Here is a 21270-nt window from a genome sequence, read left to right on the forward strand (position 1 = left end):
TAAAGATTTGTCTTCATTTGTTGTAGGTTTTCTGTAAATATTTGTACTTGTAAATACTAGCATAATACCGGCCGTATCAAAAGTCCCTTTTACACAAAAATTTATAAAAATCATACAAGCCGGTTCGGAGATCATTGAGGCGTTCCATACATAAAATTATTTTTTAATTGTGGGGAGCATATTTGGTATTTTACCTATTTGTAGGTAATTCTATTTAATCCTGAATTTGATTCAATAATGCCGTGGATGTTGTAAAGTTATTCGAAATCTTTGGAAAAAATCTAATTTGTCATATATTTTCAAATATTTTTCTCTAAGCCGATATATTTTTTGTCTTCGGGTAATAATATTTTTTTCTTTGCATAAGCTTGACCTCGAACTTGATGTAGCATGATATCTAGCCATTGGGACATAAAACTTTTATTTTTTAAAACTTATTAAAAAGAAGCCTGGGTCAGCCTAGAATTCAAATATAACCCATGTTTACATTTGACGTTTGCCCCTAAAGGAGACTTTACCCTAAAGTTCAAATTGAAAGAACATTTAGGTTGAATGGCAATTATGAAACGTGAGACTCAATTTAATGGTAGCCTCAAATTTAGAGCCTCCTTTAAATGTATTATGGAATCTGCCGTTAGACATGTATAGCTATCGGTAGTTCATGAAAGTATCATTAATTAATAACAGAAACAATCAGAAAACAACTAAATTTGAGAATTACTTCTTCGATACAGCAGCAATTTCCTTATTTCTTGCAGCTTTACGACAATAAACTTTGAATTTCATGTAACTTCATGAAGAAGATTTTGACGAGAGTACAGTGTAATTGACATCACTAAAACGTAAAATCACGTGATCTCTCCATACTCGTGTGGGCCGTGGCTTCATCATTTGTCAAGTTGTGGTTACAATAATGTGTATAGCTTTATTACACTTCAATATTTGGAAACTCGCACTACGAGGATGTATTGATATCTAGTTAGCCTAGACCAGTTCCGTGCATAAACAAAATATTGCGTTCCTTGGTGATCAATGTCCTTCGTATGCGACCGTGAAAAATTGGACTGCAAGCTTCAAATGAGGTAAATTTTCCATTGAAGTCATATAGTTCACGTCAATTTGGACATGAGAAAAATTACTGCAAAATGGATCCCCAAATGTTTGAATGTTGACCAAAAGCGTGCAAGGGTAGAAGCATCGCGTTCGATCTGTGCTCTATTTTGAAACGATGTAGACCAAATTGTTACTATGGATGAGACTTGAGTACATTTCTACGATCCAGAAACAAAGCAACAATAGATGGAATGGTGACACTCTGCTTCTCCTAGACCTAAGAAGTTTCGTGTCCAAAAATCTGCAGGAAAAGCTCTTGCTTCAGTTTTTTGGGATTGCCATGGAGTAATCATGATTGATTTTTTGTATAAGGGTAGAACAATAGCTGGAGATTACTATTCGGCATTACTGACCACTCTACGGGAAAACATTAAAGAAAAAACACGCGAAAAGCTATCCAAAGGTGTTTTGTTTTACAAGACAACGACCCTGCACAGAAATCTCATGTTACCATGTAAAAAACACCCTCCTTATTCACCAGATTTGGCTCCGTCCGACTATCATCTCTTTCCTCAACTGAAATAAAGTTTAAAAGGTCGTAAATTTTCTTCCAACGAGGAGGTAATAAAAGTTGTGGAGGTCTGGTTGGCAGAGCAAGAAGAAACATTTTTTTGAAAGGTCTAGAGACGTTGCAGGTTCGCTGTAATAAATGTATCCAATTAAAAGGATATGTTGAGTAATAAGATATTTTGACATTGAAATTTTGTTTGGTTCTATAGTAGGCTAAGAATTTTCCAATATATCCTCGTTTTTATAAGGACTGCGTAGTGATTTTTGATGCAATGAATTTTTTGCTGCTCAAAAGTGGCAACAATTCCTCTAACGATAAATACGAGGGTTTGTCCCTTCGCTTGTGGCAATAAAACTTTGCTCTCTTTTCAATATAATTTCGAGCTTTAGAGTGAATTTCCACAATCCCACAACAAAAACGTTCATAAACTAGTTGGCAAAGACATCGTTCCAATTTATATATATATTATTATGTTGACATTAAACATCAAAAAATTGTCTTTTGGCATGATTTCCCAGCAGTAGTCAGCCATCATATGAATGTCCCATCTTTTTTGGTATCTAACTTACATTGTTTTCAGGTCTAGATGAGAACTTTCTGTGTTTGAATTGATATAGGTGACTGGTGAGATATTATATGTTATACTCATATCTGGTACTAATTCTACATAGTCGTCAGTCTTATATTCCCCAAGGAAATTCTGTGCAACTACTACAACAGATTTCCACGCAAGCCATTTCACATCATAAATAGAAGTTTTAAGTTTAGTGGTGTCTTTTATTTATTGATGGTCCATCAAAGATATGTGCCTTTATTTTTTCAGTACTTAAACCAGGAAACTATGAAATAAACCGAAAACAATGACCATTGTAATAGTTTAAAATATTTATTTCCCCAACGAGAAGAAGCATCGGTATTTAGTATAAGCACTCGGTTGTACCAATCAAAACTTAACCATCATCAAATCGACGCAGATCATTCGGTTATGTTTAGTATATTTCATATTCTCTAAAAGTATTGGAATTGCAATTTTTTTCTATTAATCTATTAATCTTTACTCAAATCTCAAAAAGAACTAAGTCACTGATGGTGTCATCAAACTCATTCTGCAAAAATGGCATAGGATTTGATAATTTCCCGCAGTATTCGTCGTTATACTTGGGAAGAAATAGATGTTCAAGCTTGATCTGGTATTGGAACATTTTCTTAATAAGGAATAGGTTTTTGAGATGTGGGAATATCTCCATTAGTTTATAATAATTTTTTTGATTCTCGCCTTATCACAGGCATTCCAATCTTCAAAAACTTAAGTGTTTCTTTCCCCCAAGGTCGCAAATTTTAACGCTCTGAGCACCCATACTTTATCTTGGCGTTTAATTTCAATACCGTATTTGAAATCGTTTTACGCTCATCTTTCAGTATGTATTTACCACAAACATAACAAAATGAATCAGGATACTGGAACTGGAAACATTTTCAAATGGGGTTGGTAGATAAATTGAAGCAGATGAGTTGGAATGACGTATGTGTTGTGACTGTCATGGTGAAAGCAGGATCATCGTAAAATTAGAAACAGATGATAGCGTACCTGCGCAGTTTGTAGTGACTTTCTTATTATTTCACTTTTTTTCAAATCATCTGACCTTGCGTCAAAAGATATAAAAACTACTGTCAGATTTGTTTTGACTTTTGTCGTTTCGATGCTTATCAATTAACAATTTTATTCGATGGTTGTTTGTACTTATGTGTTGTTTTTGTATAATTAAAATAAATAGTATTATTCGTAATGAAAATGAATAAGTATAATACCACCTCCAGATGTCACTAATTGATAGCCAGCTTCTTCAGAATTGCTTCTCCATTGCTATATAGCAAAAAAGCATTTAAAAATCAATTTATAGGGTTTTCCAATAAGATGTGTTATTTTGATATTCAAAGAAAAATGCCATTTTTTGAGATAAATGATCGGATGTTTATTTCATTATAAAGAGGAATGTATGCCGTTAATAATGGAACACAACATCAGCCAAATGGCAGCCACGACTGCGCTTACAGGACCGTATCCTTTTCATGAAATTTTCCGTAACCAAATTGCAAAGCGGCTACCCTATGTCCTCGATAGCCTCACGATTCCATCTTTGAGGTCTTGAATCGATGCTGGACTGTTGGCGTAGACCTTATCTTTCACGTGGCCCCAAAGAAAAAAGGCGCAAGGTGTTAAATCACAAGATCTCGGTGGCCAATTGTGATCACCTGTTCGAGAGATAACACGGTCCGGAAATTTATCCCGTAAAATATCGATGGTTTCGTTGCTTGTGTGGCACGTAGCGCTGTCTTGTTGAAAGTAAACGTTGTCCAAATTAATACCATCCAATTCCGGCCATAAAAAATCATTAATCATCTCTCGATAGCGCAATCCATTCACCGTAACTGTTGCTCCAGCCTCATTTTCGAAAAAGTAAGGTCCAATGACACCGTCAGACCATAAACCGCACCAAACAGTCACGCGTTGAGGATGGAGAGGATTTTCAACAATAACTCCTAAGTTTTCTGAGCCCCAGATTCGACAATTTTGTTTATTGACGTAACCACCAAGGTGGAAAAGGGCCTCATCAGTTAAGATGAGTTTCGATGAAATTCCGGATAATTTTCTTGCATTTCAAGGACCCAGTCAGCAAAGACACGACGTTGTTGATGATCGGCCGGCTTGAGTTCTTGTGTTAACTGAACTTTATAGGCCTTAAGGCCCAAGTCTTTATGCAAAATACGGTGTAATGACGTTTGTGGAATGGCTAATCTCAAAGAACGACGAGGAATGGACAAACCTGGGTTTTCTTCAACACTTTGGGCTACAGCAGCAATATTCTCAGTTGTTCTTGAGCGACGTGCACGAGTTTTATTCTTCACATCACTAACTTCCCAACAGCTCAAATTTTTCCACCAATTTCTGTATTGCGGTCCGAGAAGGTGCTTCACGTCGATTCAAAAATGTTTTAGTTTTACGAAACGTCTCTGTATAACTTTCACCATTTTTAAAGTGGATTTTAATAATTTCAATGCGTTGTTGAAGCGTGTATCGTTCCATTTTCATCAATAGTGTAGTTTCTACTTATCAAAAGTAAAAAAATGACAGCTTCAAAAGTGACATTGACCGAAATAACACCTCTTATTGGAAAACCCTATAGTATCAGAAGGCTCCTTACACCACTCTTTATTGTTCTAACCCACTGACTTCAATTATTTTAGGTTACGTATTTTTTGTTATTCGTTTACTGTTTATCAATCTGTACAACCTATGATCACGTGATACAAATCGCTCTATGCTCGCTTTGTTCCGCAACTATTGTACATAAGCTATTAAATCGACCATAGATACAGAAAGTAATTGTTTAGATATAGTTGGATCAGGGGAGGAGCAAAGGGATTACCCTAGGTACATCAAATTGCAGTAATCGGAGTTGTTACATTGTCAAACTTTTTTGTACCAAAAGTAAGGTTGCCATTTCTTTTACAAATAAAAAACAATGTTTACACTACCACTATATCAACAATCACAATTTCACTGTTTGAAGCGCGTTTCGATAACCAAGTTAACGACTTCATGGAATGAAAGAAACTTTAACATGTTAATTGGACAACCTATTTTATACTAAATTTTCCCATCATTGAATTCCTTCCCGCGGAAAATAGATACAGCGAAAAAATCTCTTTGGTGGGAAATTTCCCATTCTTTCCTTAATTAGTAAACTCTAGAGTTGGCTGTAAGGAATATTTGTACTTTGTCTCTATTCAAACTGCTCTTACATTTAACAATCTCAATGCTTTCAAATGCATCTAATAATTTATTATTGGATATATTTTGATCGGCAATACTCGATTTTTCGTTCCGTCCATATTTTAAATGAGCTATGTGCTCTTTAACAAATCTCTCAGTCTGCCTAACATATTTCCTGTCACAATCATTTCAGATAATTTCATGGATACCACTGTTACAAATCTGGAATTTTATCTTTATGATTATCTAACAACTGTTAGAATGTATTGCTAGATTTATAAACCAATTTCAAATCCACTCTGTTAAATATTCCTCCCAATCCATTTGTATAAACAGGATTGAAGGGTACCAGAGCAAATTTTTCTTGTTTTTCATTCTGAGTTTGAAAAAAAGGTGGCTTCATATAGAGATTTCTCAAATTTATCTCTATGGTTAACTAACCTATCTACAATTCACTTATCATAACCGTTGGGAACAGCTACATCCTCAAGTCCTTTCCTTATTTTATCTATCGATGTTAAGTGGAAAATGTACCAGGAAATGGAAACTGGCCAACTTATGTTGGATGCAATGAAGAATCAGCCAGAATGTACCTGCACGTAGCGGTGCCTTTCCTGGATATATCATATTCTAACCTGTTTTTTATCAACCAGCTCGATATTATAATCCTTTCTTCTTCATCATCATAGTTTTCTTGGATGTGAACTATGATGCCATCGTCTTCATCCACTTCAGCATATGCAAGCCCTTCGTTTCATAATCAAAATTCTCAAATCCTTGAGACAGAATTATAATTTCAACCAGTTCGGGGGAGAAATGGTTCGGGGGCTCTTCAATTCTCAGTTGGACATTTGTTACTCAAGAACGACCAGATGTGGAAATATTTTTTTCTAGTAGGTTCCAATTATAGCTTTCAATAACTTCATGTTCCTTCGGTTATTTTGGTTTCTTTTTTCCTCTTGGTTGACAGATGCTTTGGATAAATCGGATTGGGATAAATCGACGCTCTACTGTGAGTTTAGCCAGTTAGATCCAGTTTTTGCTAATATTAGGCTTCGCCCGTAACATCTACACTATTTCGTGATACTGAACGAGTGGCAGATAGTACAATGCCAGATTTGAAAGTTTTTGTATAATTCATGATTTCCAATATTTCGTCCTTTTTATAATTATTAATTGTATTCATAGAATAAAAATTTTATTGACATAGGGTGTATACAAAATTATAATGCAAAGCAAAAGAATAAGCGAGCAACCAAATTAAGAGTCTACAAGACAGCGGTAAAAGCAGTAGTTTCATAAGCCTCTAGAACTATGAGACTAACAAAGGTAGACAAAGAACAACTAAGGATAATTATATGAGAGCAGAATTATTAGGAAAATTCATGGACCAGTAGAAGTTGGAAAATACTAGAATATATTATGAACTATGAAATTAAGGATATATTAGAAAATGAAGGTACAGTTAATACAATTACAACAAAAAATACAATGATATGAACACATTAAAAGAATGGAAAAACGGCAGGGTACCAGGAAAATTACAGAATGGAGACCGAACGAAAAAAGAACGCCAGGCAGACCAAAAAATTGATAGGAAGATCTTACAAGATATACAAAATCTAGGAGTACGTGATTAGAACAAACAGATACAGGACAGAAAACACTGGAGAACAATAGTCGAGGCTTCAAAAACATGTGATTAGCTGTAATCAAGTAGTGATAAAATGTGGGACGGCCCACAAAAATACAGGATCAAATCCATGTATATATTCAAATTCCGACGTTTTTTACCCATTTCTCCCGTCTTTTCTCAACCGAGGGAAATAATGTCATATACCATATTCTTCGATGATTGGTATCATGCAGGATAGCTGCATTTAAAGACATTTAACAAATAAACGATTATTCGATTTCCATATCTTCGAAATACTATCCAAAACAACTCAAGCAAATGCAAGTCTGGACTGTTTTGTTTACATTCGCGAGAATGTAAATGACAGGAAAAATCGAGGCCGCGCGCAAGCGCGGTCGCCATTGATTTCTTGAATAAAATAGGACATAGGATTTTATACATGGACGGTATAGCTTGTGTTCAGACTTTCCAATACAAGGACACTGCTTCCAATTATAGTGGCTTCATTGAGATAGTGACCCATGAGAGTGCCTGCCATGTTTAACCCAAAATCGGCTGATTCTCTATGAAGCCACTGTACTCACAATTGAATCCCCTTCGATTCCGGGTGTCACAATTGTCACAAAAATGTCGATACCATATTCAAGAAGTATATTGTTTATTTCGAGTGATCACCGGTGCTTCAGACAGAGAATCCCTTGCTTTTTCAGGTAACTTGATTTGTATTGTGGGTATTTCGTAATGATCAAAATTCCGAACAAAAAAGCAATACTATGACGAATTAGATGGAGATTAAGTTATAAAACATAAGTTAAAAATCAGTTTTGACATTTAATTTTTGTTTTTATCTTCTAGAAACAAATAACGGTGAAGAGAAAATGAAAGAAAATATACAAACTGGAAAGAAAAGTGGAGGACAAAAATGTTTGTTACTATTAAGAAGCTGAAAATTTATAATATGCATTTAAATAAAATATTATATACTTATAGAAATCAATATTACATATTCGAGGATGTCGAAAAAATTCTGATTCATAATAAAGAATGTTACAGTGGGATACGAGTTGAAAAAATGTTATTATAATAACTAACTTTCAAGGTTGTTAAAAATTACTGTGTAAATTAAAAAAAATGTTTTCTTGTCCACAACTCGTTTTGGTTATAAATGAATGGAATTATTTAGAGTTCTTAGGTAGAATTTTTTCCGTCATCAACAACAACTTTTGTTAAAGAAAAAATGTAACATTTAAATTATTCGTATTTACTTATTGCGCAAATATGCTTCACAAGTTATATTGACAAGTGTTGACATCTTGAGGTTCAGGTCGAAAAATTTTTACACAACCTTCGTAATACTTTTAAGCGGCTGTAGCTAACTACAAATTCATGTACTTAATTTTTTAAACCCTAAATTGGATGGATGTTTGTATCGAAAACAAAAACTGTAAAATGTTTTAGGAGATGTTCTCTTCAAATTGAATACAGTAAACAAAACCTTTTCTAAAAATAATGACTGTTAATGTCAGTTGCGGTGATAGTCTAAATAAAAAACAACGTAATGTGAGATTTCTGCTTCCTGTTTCGCCCGTAGATCTCCGTTTTATGTAAAAAAAATATATAATAATAAAACACAATATACTATAATCTCTAATTTTAATGGTGCACGTTTTATTTTTAGAAAATGCCCGTCAAATTTATTTTCGCCTCTCATCAAGATTATAATAGAAGAAACCAGAAAGGTCTGCAAAAAACAACCAGTTAATTGTGGATTTAATCCAACAGATCACGGTAAGATTTTTATTAATACGCCACTGCAGCTTGTTAGCTTCAAAACCAGGTGTTTCAAAAGTTTGTTTTAAATAAATATATCGTTAATAATACGAGGTGTGATAAAAAAAACAGAAGGAAAGATAAAATTTGAATTAACCTTCTAGAAATTACTAATTTTTTCTGGCAATGTATTTGAAAAATTTCTGAGAGGCGTTTTTTGAAATGGCTTTCATCTGCATTGTCTCTATCATTATTAGGAATGGTGCTTAATCTCGACCGGCAGTGGCCAAAAACTCGTATTTCCTGTTACAGAAAAAAATTGTGTATTATACAAGGAAAAAATACCACTAATAATATTTTAGCTTTCGGTTTTTTGTCGATACATCTTCAAGCTAAAATTTAGTACATTTCCTTTGGGTAATAAATAACTAATTAGATATCGATACATTTCTACGATATATAAGTAAATTATCGAGAGTACACTAATATATTATATCAAAAAAATATCGATGTTTTTACCTTCTTGTGAAATTTGGAGTTTTCAGTTGTTTCTCTATGCCTTCACATTCGAAGAAAACCGTGACCATTATGGGTAACTTTTTGAGGGACCTTTTTAGTGCGGCGGCGATATTTAATAATATGCTGTTCTCATGTACAATAGACGGTTATTTTTATATTTGATTATTTGAAGAGAGGATCACTTCAATAAAAAAAAATGGATTTTATCACAACATTGCATTTTACATGAAGGTTGCCTTAAAAGTTTCCATCTCAACCAAAAATAAGACATTTGTTAGTTTCCTTTTAAGTCTATAAACTATTCTCAGCGATAATCCAACCTTTTAAGCCTTTCAAATAATAGTTGCCCTCTTTCTTCTCAAAAGAGGTGTTTACGTAAGCGATAACTTTAATGTTAGGAAATAGAAAAAGTCTCAGATGGACAAATCTGGTGAATTAGGTGGGTGGTCAAGCAATTCGAAGTGCAATTTGTGATTCTGATGGAAAAGCATTGCCTTTTTCCTCAAATATTGCCTCTTTTGTAATTTCTCCCATTACCCTATCAATCAATAATGCGTAATACTCTCCCGTTATAGTTTCTCCTTTTTGAGGATAAGGGATGAAGATAATCCCATGGCTATCAAAAAAACGGTTGCTATCACTTTTGGGGCCGATGAAATCGTCTTTGCGGGGTAGGCTTAGCCTTTACAATTCTTGGTTTTTACAGTTTTTTCATTTCAACGATGTAGGGGTTTCAACAAGTTATGAATCAGCTCTAAAAATCCGACTCAATTCACTTAAACCGCATCAATAAGGCTTGAGCAATGTTCATTCGAATGCGATTGTCGTCCAAACTGAGCAAAGAAAGTACTCGAAAAGAAACTACCCAACGCGCAGGCAGCTTACGCATGTATAATTCAGTTAGTATGAGGCAAATGCGTTTTTTTCATATACCTATATCTCATTACCCTAATTTGGTCAACTTTTTCTATTATATCACTGGTTATGAAGTATGAGGCCATCTCCAACCCTCATCAACAGTCAAGAAGATAAGGCTACGTTTGAATTCAGCTGCTCAATATTTTATGGTCGTAAATAATGGTGCAGAGTAGAGTCTCTATATTTGTGTAAATGTATCGCATTTGGAACAAAAAATACTCACTTATACGATTGTCTAAGCATTCAAAATGGCTGAAATCTTAGTGAGAATATATCAACGCATGGGCAACTATATTTCCCAACTTATTCTGATATGTACTAATATCTTCTGGTTGATACCGGAAACTTTTCAGACAACCCTCGAATTTGATGATGAATATTGTCTCTATGTTCATTATTTCATATTTTTTGCACTTGATAACACATTATGGCATAAGGCCTTCCGTTTACCAGAAATCGGAATAACGCTGTTATTTTGAGTATTAAGCACCTCTCTGGATAATTTGTAACTTTTTGGTTAATTCTTCTGGCTGTTAGTAATACTCATTGGGCACAATTCAGCACTTATTTTTCACTTGAAACATCGAAAATTGTATTTGTAACATGATAGAAATTAAAAGTTCATTAGTTCCATTCTTAAATAAATTGTGAACCAGTTGTTAGCAATTATTGCAAGGTTACTTAATTAAATTGTGTTATTGGGGTAGTTTCTGTAGAAAATAAAATTATCGCTTGGTCTTAATAATGTTCTAATAATGTTTTTGTTCCAGCGTATGAACCTCTCAAATTAATGCAGACTGTGATTGCTAAAACGAATGAAGTTTGTCTGAGGTACCTGGATAATAGTATGTTATGCTCACTGCCCTCTCCGGATACAGGGACGCCTTATTGCATCACTAGTGTCTATGCGATAAAAAACACACGCAGACGAATGGAAGATAGACATGTGGTCATACATGATTTGAACAACATGTTCAACATTCAGGTGAATATGGTTGTCAAAAAATTTGGCATTAGATAAGTTGAGTAAACTGAAATACCAAAAGACTGACATTTTTGTCGCACACTTTAAATTGATTTTACTGTCGCCCAATATTTTTATCTAAAACAAAGTTATTGTATTAAAGTTGCTGTGTCCCAACATTTACCAAAATCATAATCTTACCTTTGAAGAATGTGCTGCAGTTATTGCATTGATTGGTGAGAGCTTCTCGCAAGTACAAAAGACGTCGAGAAAAAACAAAGAAGACTAGTTTTGTTAGGTCTACTCTGTTCCACCAAAAGACGACTTAGAGAGTTTGATTTGAGATTCAGAGTTCGTATCGTAGAGCAAGACTTGAGTTTGCTAGGAACTTGAAACACCACTAATAGTCAACTATAATGTGATTAGATGAGTCCAGATTTGACCTGTGACAATTATCAACGTGTTCCAGTATGCAGAAAAGCGAACAAAAGGTTTGAGATATGCTGCAAACAAACTACAGTACACGTAAAGAGATTCATCGGAAATGGTATGGGATGGCATTAACGTGAGTAGCTACCCGATATGCTGCTAATTTAGAGAGGAATTCTTAATCCTTTCATAGGATAAAGTTTCTCTACATAACTGAATATCTGAAGAATTGTCCAAGAGATTAAACTCCAAGCAATGGCTTGGCCACTAAGTAGTTTTGAGTACAATCCATTAGATCTTTATTAAATCAGCCTCACAGTTAACATGAACTATCGATAAGACTTATTGAATTCATGAAATTCTCATGACCAAAATGAAATTCAAAACATAGACGCTGTTAAACAGTAATTTTTTATTTTGCTTAAAATTCTTTATTGTACGTTTTTTTATCTCTCTACTTTCTACAAAAGTGATTAAAATTGATAAATACATTCCATCATCTTCATATATTAATTTTTTGTTAACCCTTTCAATACCAGTTTTTTCTTTTCCAAAAAAGGGTAAATTATGACTCCAAAGTGTCAAATAATGTAGAAATAACAATATTCTACCCCCCTATAAAAATTTTAAATGTAGGATCATTTTCGAGGGTGAGACATATATGTCCCACCGGTGTTTTTAGATGGAACACAAATGTCTCATTGGTGTTGAAATGACAATATAAAATACAGTGAAAAGTTCTGTTCACTATAATCTTACCGGTCGGTAGTGAGAGCGATAAAAACGCGTGATCAGCTCATGGGATGCTAGTGGTACCTTTTATAACGATTCATATTGGCTGAAGCATTGTCTGATAAATTCAAGTTCACACAGCTGCACGTTACATTAATTCATTATTATTATATTCTAAAAATTTTATATTAATAATTATTTTAAGCTTTTGTTTTATTATGTTATTTATTTACTTAAAAATTAAAAATTAAACTACATTTCTAACATGCGCTTTTACAGGAAGAATTATGTGACTGTATAATAGCGCATGTTAAACATGTACTTTAATTTTTATTATTCTTTAATATGTGGTATTATGTTATACATTGACTATCCTCTATTTTAAAATAAATTTTATTGTTAAAAGTGGCTGTGATATTTTGACAAAATGCATTTGAGGATACAGAGCATAATAAATATTTATTATTTATAAAAACTGGAGCGATTTTCCTAATTGCAACCAAGTTATTGAACGAAATATTAATTTTGAAAACAATATGGTGCGGACAGAACTATTGGCATTGGTTAAAGAGAATCGACCTTTAGTCCAAAGATATGTCGTTGATGAGATGGTCAAAAAGAAAAATAAAATTGTTTTAGGATTGCCACCTTACTATTGTGAATTCAACTCAATTGAACTCATATGGGCACAAATCAAGGGTGAGGTGGCAAGGAAAAACACAACATTTAAAATTAGTGATGTCCAAATTTTATTTACTAAAGCTTTAAATAATGTTACCCAAACCAATTGGAGTAAGGCAATCCAACATGTCCGCTTTTTTCGATAGAAAATGTGGGACATTGATAATTTAATGGAAAAACAAGTGGAACCTCTAATAATAAATTTAAGAGCTGATTCGTCCTCGTCGGAATCAGATTCCGATTTAGATTAAAATAAAAATTCATCCGCCATTATATCCCTCTCAACCACCTTTTTTGAAAACAAAGAATTATTCAGGAAAGCACCTTGTGTTGTTTATAAAGATTATTATTATTATTATTATTTAAATCGTTTTGCATGAATTTACTTTATAACCTTTGATACGTATTTGAATAAAACATATAGCACGACATTTCTTTCTTAGATATTACTTTACAGTATTAGGCACCCTTACATTTTTATTTAATTTACCATAAATTTGAAAAACCGTCTAGCTATTTAAGGTTAAGGAAAACAAAATTTCGATTAAAATAATAATTATATATATTTATAGATACTTTAAAAAAAATCAAGGCAACGTGTGAAATATGTAGGTATAACATTTAGTAGTTAACTAAGTGAACGGAGATTTTAATGTATGAATGCTATGCAATTGATAAATAAAAGTATTATTTATATATGATATTAAAATAAAGTATTCAAAATTGAAATAAAAAGGTTAGTTTGAAAAAAGCATTTAAAATTCAATTCAAATTTGCCACTAAATACCTTTTAGTGTTTTGTATGGTGTGATTCAGGCTTACAATTTCTCTCTCAAGCACTATGCACGTGATTACTCTCTGTAATGAGCGGCCAGATTATAGTTCAAAAAAATATTTTTTAGATGACACCCTTTCACAATATTTATAATACAACTTTCTTCGTATGATACAACTCAAAAAACAGTTCTTGCAGAGTGCAATTTTTCACATTGTGCGCACAGTTTTTGTTCGTGTTTCCTTATTTTGTTTGGCACAGCGAGCACATCTTTTTGATGGTCCTTCCAACGGCAAATGGTCCTCAATTTCAGCTAAGGATGAGTTTCAACAGACGCATTTTCTTATGTTTCACTTCTTGTGCATTTACAACCGCCGTCATCAAAAGTTTATACAATACCTTTTTCCACCACTGCGTAGATCTTCTATCAAAGTCATATGAGCATATCTCCTCCCATGAATCTATTGTAATCAGCAATAGTAGTAGGACAATTGGTCATGATTTATTCTCCATCTTTCTGTTTAGGTTTCACTTGTGTGATGTCTGGGAAGTGGCAGTTGTAAAGAATTAAAACCTCCTTTGAACCCTGCCATATTGCTGCCAGTACCTTTTCTATTTTGACGAAATTCTGCATCCTTTTTTGCAATTTTTTATCGGAGAATTTTGGCATATATTTTCTACTACTCTTCTTCTCTTGTAAAAAATCTGTCAAAGGTTAGTGTTACAACAGGATTATTTATTGTTGAGGCAAGCTTTGCAACAACTTTATCTCCAAGGGTCATACCATATATTCAGATCATAAGTATAGTCCGTAAAAGTATCGCATTTTTCCCACAATTTTATCCCACACTGTATCGGCTTTAGGGGAAGATATTGTTTGATGCTAGAACGACCTTTGAATTCGTCTATGCTCTGGAATGGGATATCTTCCTTAGTTTGCAAAAATGTATTTTCGAAGCATGCCACAACTACGTAAAGGTAAAAATTTTTTGAAAAATTTGCATCTTTTTGTGGCTCGTTGAAGTACATTTTGGCCAAGAGCAATAAACATCTGTTTATTGCGAGAAATTTCACTTTTGATAGCTTCATTGCCCACCGAAGAATTATTAGACCAATAATCTGAAATGTTCGGAAATCTATTATAGGACATAACAAACATAACTCCCAAAACCAGCTCTAGATGATTTGTGCTAATATTGCAGTTGAATGGTTTTGGGAAATATGAAGCCGTGGCTCAAAATCTGGAGCAATATTTGACGAAATGACATTATCAGTAGCTTTATTTATTGGCAGTTTCTTCGTTACCTTGTACTTCCGTTTTGATACCTGTTCAATGTCATGAACAGGTATGAACAAATGAGAATGCTCAAGATACTACAGCTTCCGTTTAGGAACCCTGGTTTGAATTTCCTGGATCTTGTCCCAATTCTTCATAACTATCACTGTCAGAGCGGCTAGATACATATTCTTTATCTGCATCTGAATTCTCCCGATTCATTACTTGAATCTGGTTCATTCAACAATTTTATTAATTCTTCGTTTGTCAATCCTTTCCTACGAGCGTGCATCAGAATATTTAGAAGCCTAAAAATAGAGAAATGACGTCTCTTGAAAATTGATCATAAATATTTTTCAAGTACCAGTGGGACAATAATATCCCAAAAATAAAAACCGTTGGGACACTATGTCTCATAATGATTTTGAAAAGGTACAGTGATAATGCACTTACTTGAAATAAATTGCTTGATTCAGCAAACGATTACAATAAGAAAACAATTCACGTGCACAAACTTCTGTTTCTGCAAAACTTTTATTCTTCCACGCACCTGTTCTGAAAGAACTACTCACTGGCAGGGCACTTGTGCCATCTATCGAGAGAAAGTAAAACTGAAATATTTAGGTTGTCACCGAAAATCAGTGGGATATTTTTTATACTTATGTTACATGCTTATTTAGCCCATAGGTGCTGAAAATATCTGCGGGACATATTATGTTCCGGTAAGGTTGAAAGGGGTAAAATTCATTGCATTGTTATAGTTTCTTTCGAAATTAAATTTGATGTTTTCTTAATTTGCTTTCAATGTTTAATTCATTTGAAAAATTTTGTGTTCATTACTACATACATAGAGAATTGAGAATAAAACTGTGTGGTCTCATAATCATAATCATAATTATATTTCAAGAATAACATTTTTACTGTAGGGTATTTAATTAATGATTGCCCGCTAACATCATTATGCTTCAAATATTGCAATGATTCCAGGTCAATAGTAGTTTTTGCATTTGTACTATCATTAGCTATTGAGAAATCTGTATCATCATAGAATATACAGTAGGAAATGTATTAATTCATTAGAAAACTTTTGTGATCATTAGAACATACATATAGAATTAAACTAAATTCTACGGATTCTGTATGCTCAATTAATTTATATTGTTATATTTTAGGAAGTGAGTCCGTCCAGTTACTATGCAGTATTTGATGGCCACGCAGGATCTCACGCTGCTGAGTACTGTTCAGGCCATTTACACCAGTTTCTTGCCGAAAATAAATATTTTGCTTCAAATCCAAAGCAAGCCTTGCTAGATGCCTTTTGTAAAACAGACGCTTTGTTTATAGATAAATGTAAAGTTGAAGTAAGTAAAAAAAGTTTATTTCAATTTTTTCAATTGATTGATAAAACAAATTACACTTAATGGCATTCACACAAAAAAAAACAAAGATATCTCAAAAGGAAAGAAAGTTAAACAAACAAACAAACCAGATATAACGCGCTTACTCAACTGAACAATCTGAATATTTATTTGATGAAAAGTTGTTCAATACGAAAAGTACTCTCTTCAAAAAACAATAATAGCCACTTGGACACCATCGTTCATGCCAAGTTTCCATTGACTTGATATCTTGATGGAACCTTCTACTAATCATTACTGGTATCTCTGAAAGTATAAATGGGAACGGAAACGATTTGACTTTTTTTTAAATACCGTTTGTTCTATCTAAGACTTTTTTAGAATAATTCTATAGAACCATCAAAGAAAAAATGCTTGGTAACAATAATAAACCACCAAAGTATTGATATCTACTGGAACTGGAAATAAATATAAATCCAGACACTAATACAATATGAACTGATTTAATATGGAAAACCTATAACATGGAAAAAGTCATATTAAATTATCAAACTGTTACGAACAAGTCCGTGGTATGCCGATCTTGCCCGGTTGTAGTGGAAATTTAAAATTCTTGGAAGGCGCGGCACGTTTGATGTTTGTTTTTATATAAGTTTTTTTGGTACCAGTGGATTTGTTTACATTGTTTGTTTTGGACTAATTTTTAAGAAGGTCTGTTTATTCATTTGCTTTTGCTTTTCTTTATTTTCTAGAACGTTTGAGAATTGCTTTTTGGATATATAAACGAGTTTATTTAGCGGATTAGTTCAGTTTATAATAAATAGTCATAGTGAACGGAATGAAATAGAAAAGTAACCCAAAAATTTAAATAAATTATTTGAGATAGTTAAGTATTAGTAATAAGTTAATTATTATTATAAGTTAAGTGTAGTGTAAAGTGTTTTAATAAATAAGAAAAACATTACAAAACACTGTAAACTAGATTTAATCACCAAAATACCGAGCGGAAATGCAGAAACAGTGTATGTTATATTTATATAAAGAAAGACGCAAAAATACTAAGATTCCTAAATTAATGTGCACTTCTTTTGTTTTCACCTTTGGCCCTTATGCTCAATCCCGAGAATTGAGATTAACTACCTTAATGACGATAATATAATTTGACTAAACCAGGTATATAATTAATTCATAATATTTTTGTAGAATTTTAGTAGTGGTGCTACTGCTGTTGTTGCATTATTACGTCCCAAAGAAAAAATGTTATATGTTGCTTGGGCAGGAGATTCTCAGGCTTTATTGGTAAATAAAACACGGGCATTCCAAATAGTTGACCCTCATAAACCCTGCAGAGAGGTAAGTGATAAAATTTAATCATGTAATTCAAGTATTGGACATAATTTTTGAGAAAATCAACAGTTTATTGATACATATTCTGTTCCAATTTTTCTTAAGGTTTTTTGTTTTTTTATATTCAAATGATTCTTTTTAAATGTCTGTCCTACATAAGCTGAATCACAATTATTGAAATGAATATTATTTAATATCAATATTTTTTGTTTACACATACTAATCAATGCTGATTATTTTATGTTAGTATAGTATCGTTATCACAAATAATATAATATTATCAAATAGTAAAAAAATAGTATCGGAATGTTTCATTCTGTCTGGGGATTAATTATTGGTCCTGCAATTGCACATAACTGATAAACCAAAATAATCAAATGTCACAAGATATTGACAATGTATTTATTCTAATATTGTTGAAAAAATGATTTTTTATTTATGGAGAATAACAGTAATTAAATTCTAAATTATAATAAACTAAAATATTTTTTTAGGATGAACGAGAGAGAATTGAAAAACGTGGTGGTTGCGTGATGTTATGGGGGACATGGAGAGTCAATGGTCAGTTAGCAGTATCCAGAGCAATAGGTAGTAATTTTGAGGAATATTCAGATTATTCAAATTCATTTTACAGAGTGGAAAGTTTGAATTCGATACTGTTAGAAATTCTAATCATATCCTAAGACAAGTAATGTGATACATATATAAATTTATGAGAGTTGTGCAAAATGTAAAATTCAAATACTTTTGGTATTTTGTTATTTCAAATACAAAATAGTTTTTCATTTTATATTTAAGATACTAAATGCAAAATACATGGACTTGTCGGAGATTTCCCGGTAGTTTGAAAATATATTTCAGACGCTTTGGGGGACCTGGAACACAAATTCCAAATTACTTGGCATTTAGCAATAATTGCATCATGCAGCATTTTATATGTAATATTTTGAGAGGTAATTAAATGCAATGTGTGAGTGGTACATATTTCACGGTTAGGCAGTTGATATGTTTCTTCAGGTTTCTGAGATTCAGGAAATTCCATTAAGAGGAATGTCTCATCATCATCGTCGTCATGTCCATCAATATTATTATAGTCGTCATCATTTTTGATCACCGAAATATTTTCTACATCAGATGATGAAGAAAAAATTCCATCAGTAGCGTTCATTCCCAAATCAGATTTTACATAAATTTTAAATGCTTTTAACATATTTGAGCCATTATCAGTTAGTTTTTGTTATTTTTGGTTTATTTTCAAATGTTTGAGGATCAATCCAATGTACAGTCATATTTAAGTAACTTCTCTTTGATGTTGACCAAACATCTGCTGTTGTACATACATAATCAACAGTTTTTAATTTTATTTTTAAATTTTCCTTATATTCTGCGCACATATTAGTAATTCTCTCGTTACATGTGCGACGATACATAAATTTTGATAGGTTTTGTAGTTTTAGAGCACCTTCAATTAGAATCCTAAATGATTTATGAAATCTATAACCAATTTGTCTAAATTAATTGACATTGGCAAAGTAGTTGGAAGAGAACTTTGTATAAATTGTGTCAATAGATTACCATTTAAAAAGAAGTAATATCATTATACATTCACACATACACAACCAGAACCAGCTATTGCAGTATGTTTATTTATATACGCCTATTGTCTATATATGACAAGACCAATACTATGTAACAAATAAAAAAATATTAAATTTGATTAAGAAATAAAATTAACATGTTATTTATGTTAACAGCCAATATATTATTACTCTCACTTCCAATATCCTTTTTTATATTTTAAAACAATGTTTTCAATATGAATGATAAAGGATTAAAACATCCCTAAAACAAAAAATAAAACATTACGGGGATTGAGAAACAAAATAACATTTGTGTATTTTGCACGCATAGATAAATCAATGTATCAATTAAAATTGGTAATAATTTATAAATTAGATTTGGTGGTTAGAGGGTAGCTCATGAAAAATAACATAATCACATGAGATATAATCATTCATTTTGTGTACTTAGATGTTTTCAATTAGTGTAATTCACTAAGGTTAGGTCACCAGTTAACCGAATTTATGATCAACTTGCTAACAAACTTGAAACAGTATAATAATTATTTGGTTCACTTTTTTGGTTTCGTTATTATTTTATCGGAAAACAAGATAACTTTATTAAAAGTGTAAAAAGAGATCATTCGTTCGTTTGGTTAGACGCATTAGGCAACCTAAGTGGCCTGCCCAGATTACTATTATATGTGTCCTGACAAGAAAGCAGTTCAATTCAGTGTTGTCATAGTGAGAAAAAAAGGTATCATTTTTTATCACATTAATTATTAAAACTTAGCAAAAAGTATTTTACATTTTGCAAATACAAAATATGTCCTAGAAGGTATTTCAAATAAAATATAAAATGCTTTTTTAAAAAAGTATATTAATAGAAAATGGAAATAGGTATCTTGTATTTTCTATTTTGCATTTCAAATACTGTTATTTTTAAAATGTCATATCTCTGGTTATGAATCATGAAGTGATTATGAATTATATTCAATTATATAATTCATTAAATTTGTACAAGTCCCTTTCCGTTTCACCTTTAATATTTAAAGTGAGGTAACATTTTAGGACAACTCTTGCTAATATTCTTTTTTGTTAAAGAAAGCACCCAATTAGGGCATTTTTCTGTCATTACAATCTGATCACGAAGATCAAAAAGCAATTTTTTTCTAAATTAACTTAACTAACGTAGAAATTTTTAAAGTCTAACGTCCTTCTTATTAATACAACTTAGTGCCCAATAATACCGTCTTTTAAACTGACTCCAACGGCTTGATCCTATTAAGCCTCTTAACTAAATTGGCGTTGTCGAGGAGTAACCTCAACATTCCTATGTTGAAGTATAGTCTGGTTAACAGTTTCTACATTGAGGTCTCTATGGATATCACCGTTACGGAAGTACAAAGATGCATTAATACTTTATTTTGGAAACGTTGTATCACTTGAATATTACTTTTATTGGCACAGCCCTAGAGTTGTATGCCATATGTCCAGATGGGTTTTAATATCTGTTTAATGTCTATCTCTAGAAGCCAGTGCATCTCTTTATATTATACGTAGCTCTTCTCGTTTCTTTTTAATGTGGATTGTTTATTTTATATAATTTTATATATTCCCATCTATGGAATCTTGTTGTAATTTTTAAGATTATTTTTTGATAATGATCCCGATTAAAAAAATATGTAGTTGTGAAAGAGAAGTCTACAGATACACAGAAGTAAAAATAAAAAGTGAAGTTAACACATTCAATCATGGCATTCGTCAAGTGTCATTTACAAATACTTTGTATTGTTAGTAAAAGGCATTTGAGCATTGCTTATTTTTATTAGGATATTTTGTTTTCATTTGTTCGTAAAGTTAACATGAGCAGATATATTTTCGTTCAACTTAATACGCTATATATG

General features: G+C 32.4%; 1 protein-coding gene across 2 annotated transcripts in view; it reads left to right on the plus strand.

The window, feature by feature from the left end:
• Positions 1–21270, plus strand: part of LOC130900460 (titin-like) — a 271357-nt gene that overhangs the window by 49277 nt on the left and 200810 nt on the right. Inside the window, exons 2-6 of one of the 2 annotated variants that reach the window (XM_057811095.1) lie at positions 8714–8823; positions 11013–11227; positions 16272–16460; positions 17661–17810; positions 18299–18392. In XM_057811095.1, coding sequence (XP_057667078.1) covers positions 8714–8823; positions 11013–11227; positions 16272–16460; positions 17661–17810; positions 18299–18392 — 758 coding nt within the window. Of the gene's footprint in view, positions 1–8713; positions 8824–11012; positions 11228–16271; positions 16461–17660; positions 17811–18298; positions 18393–20066; positions 20121–21270 lie in introns of those variants that run through there. The other variant, XM_057811096.1, reaches the window with a different exon arrangement.

The sequence above is a fragment of the Diorhabda carinulata genome, chromosome X (genome assembly GCF_026250575.1).
Source record: "Diorhabda carinulata isolate Delta chromosome X, icDioCari1.1, whole genome shotgun sequence".
Taxonomy (NCBI): domain Eukaryota; kingdom Metazoa; phylum Arthropoda; class Insecta; order Coleoptera; family Chrysomelidae; genus Diorhabda; species Diorhabda carinulata.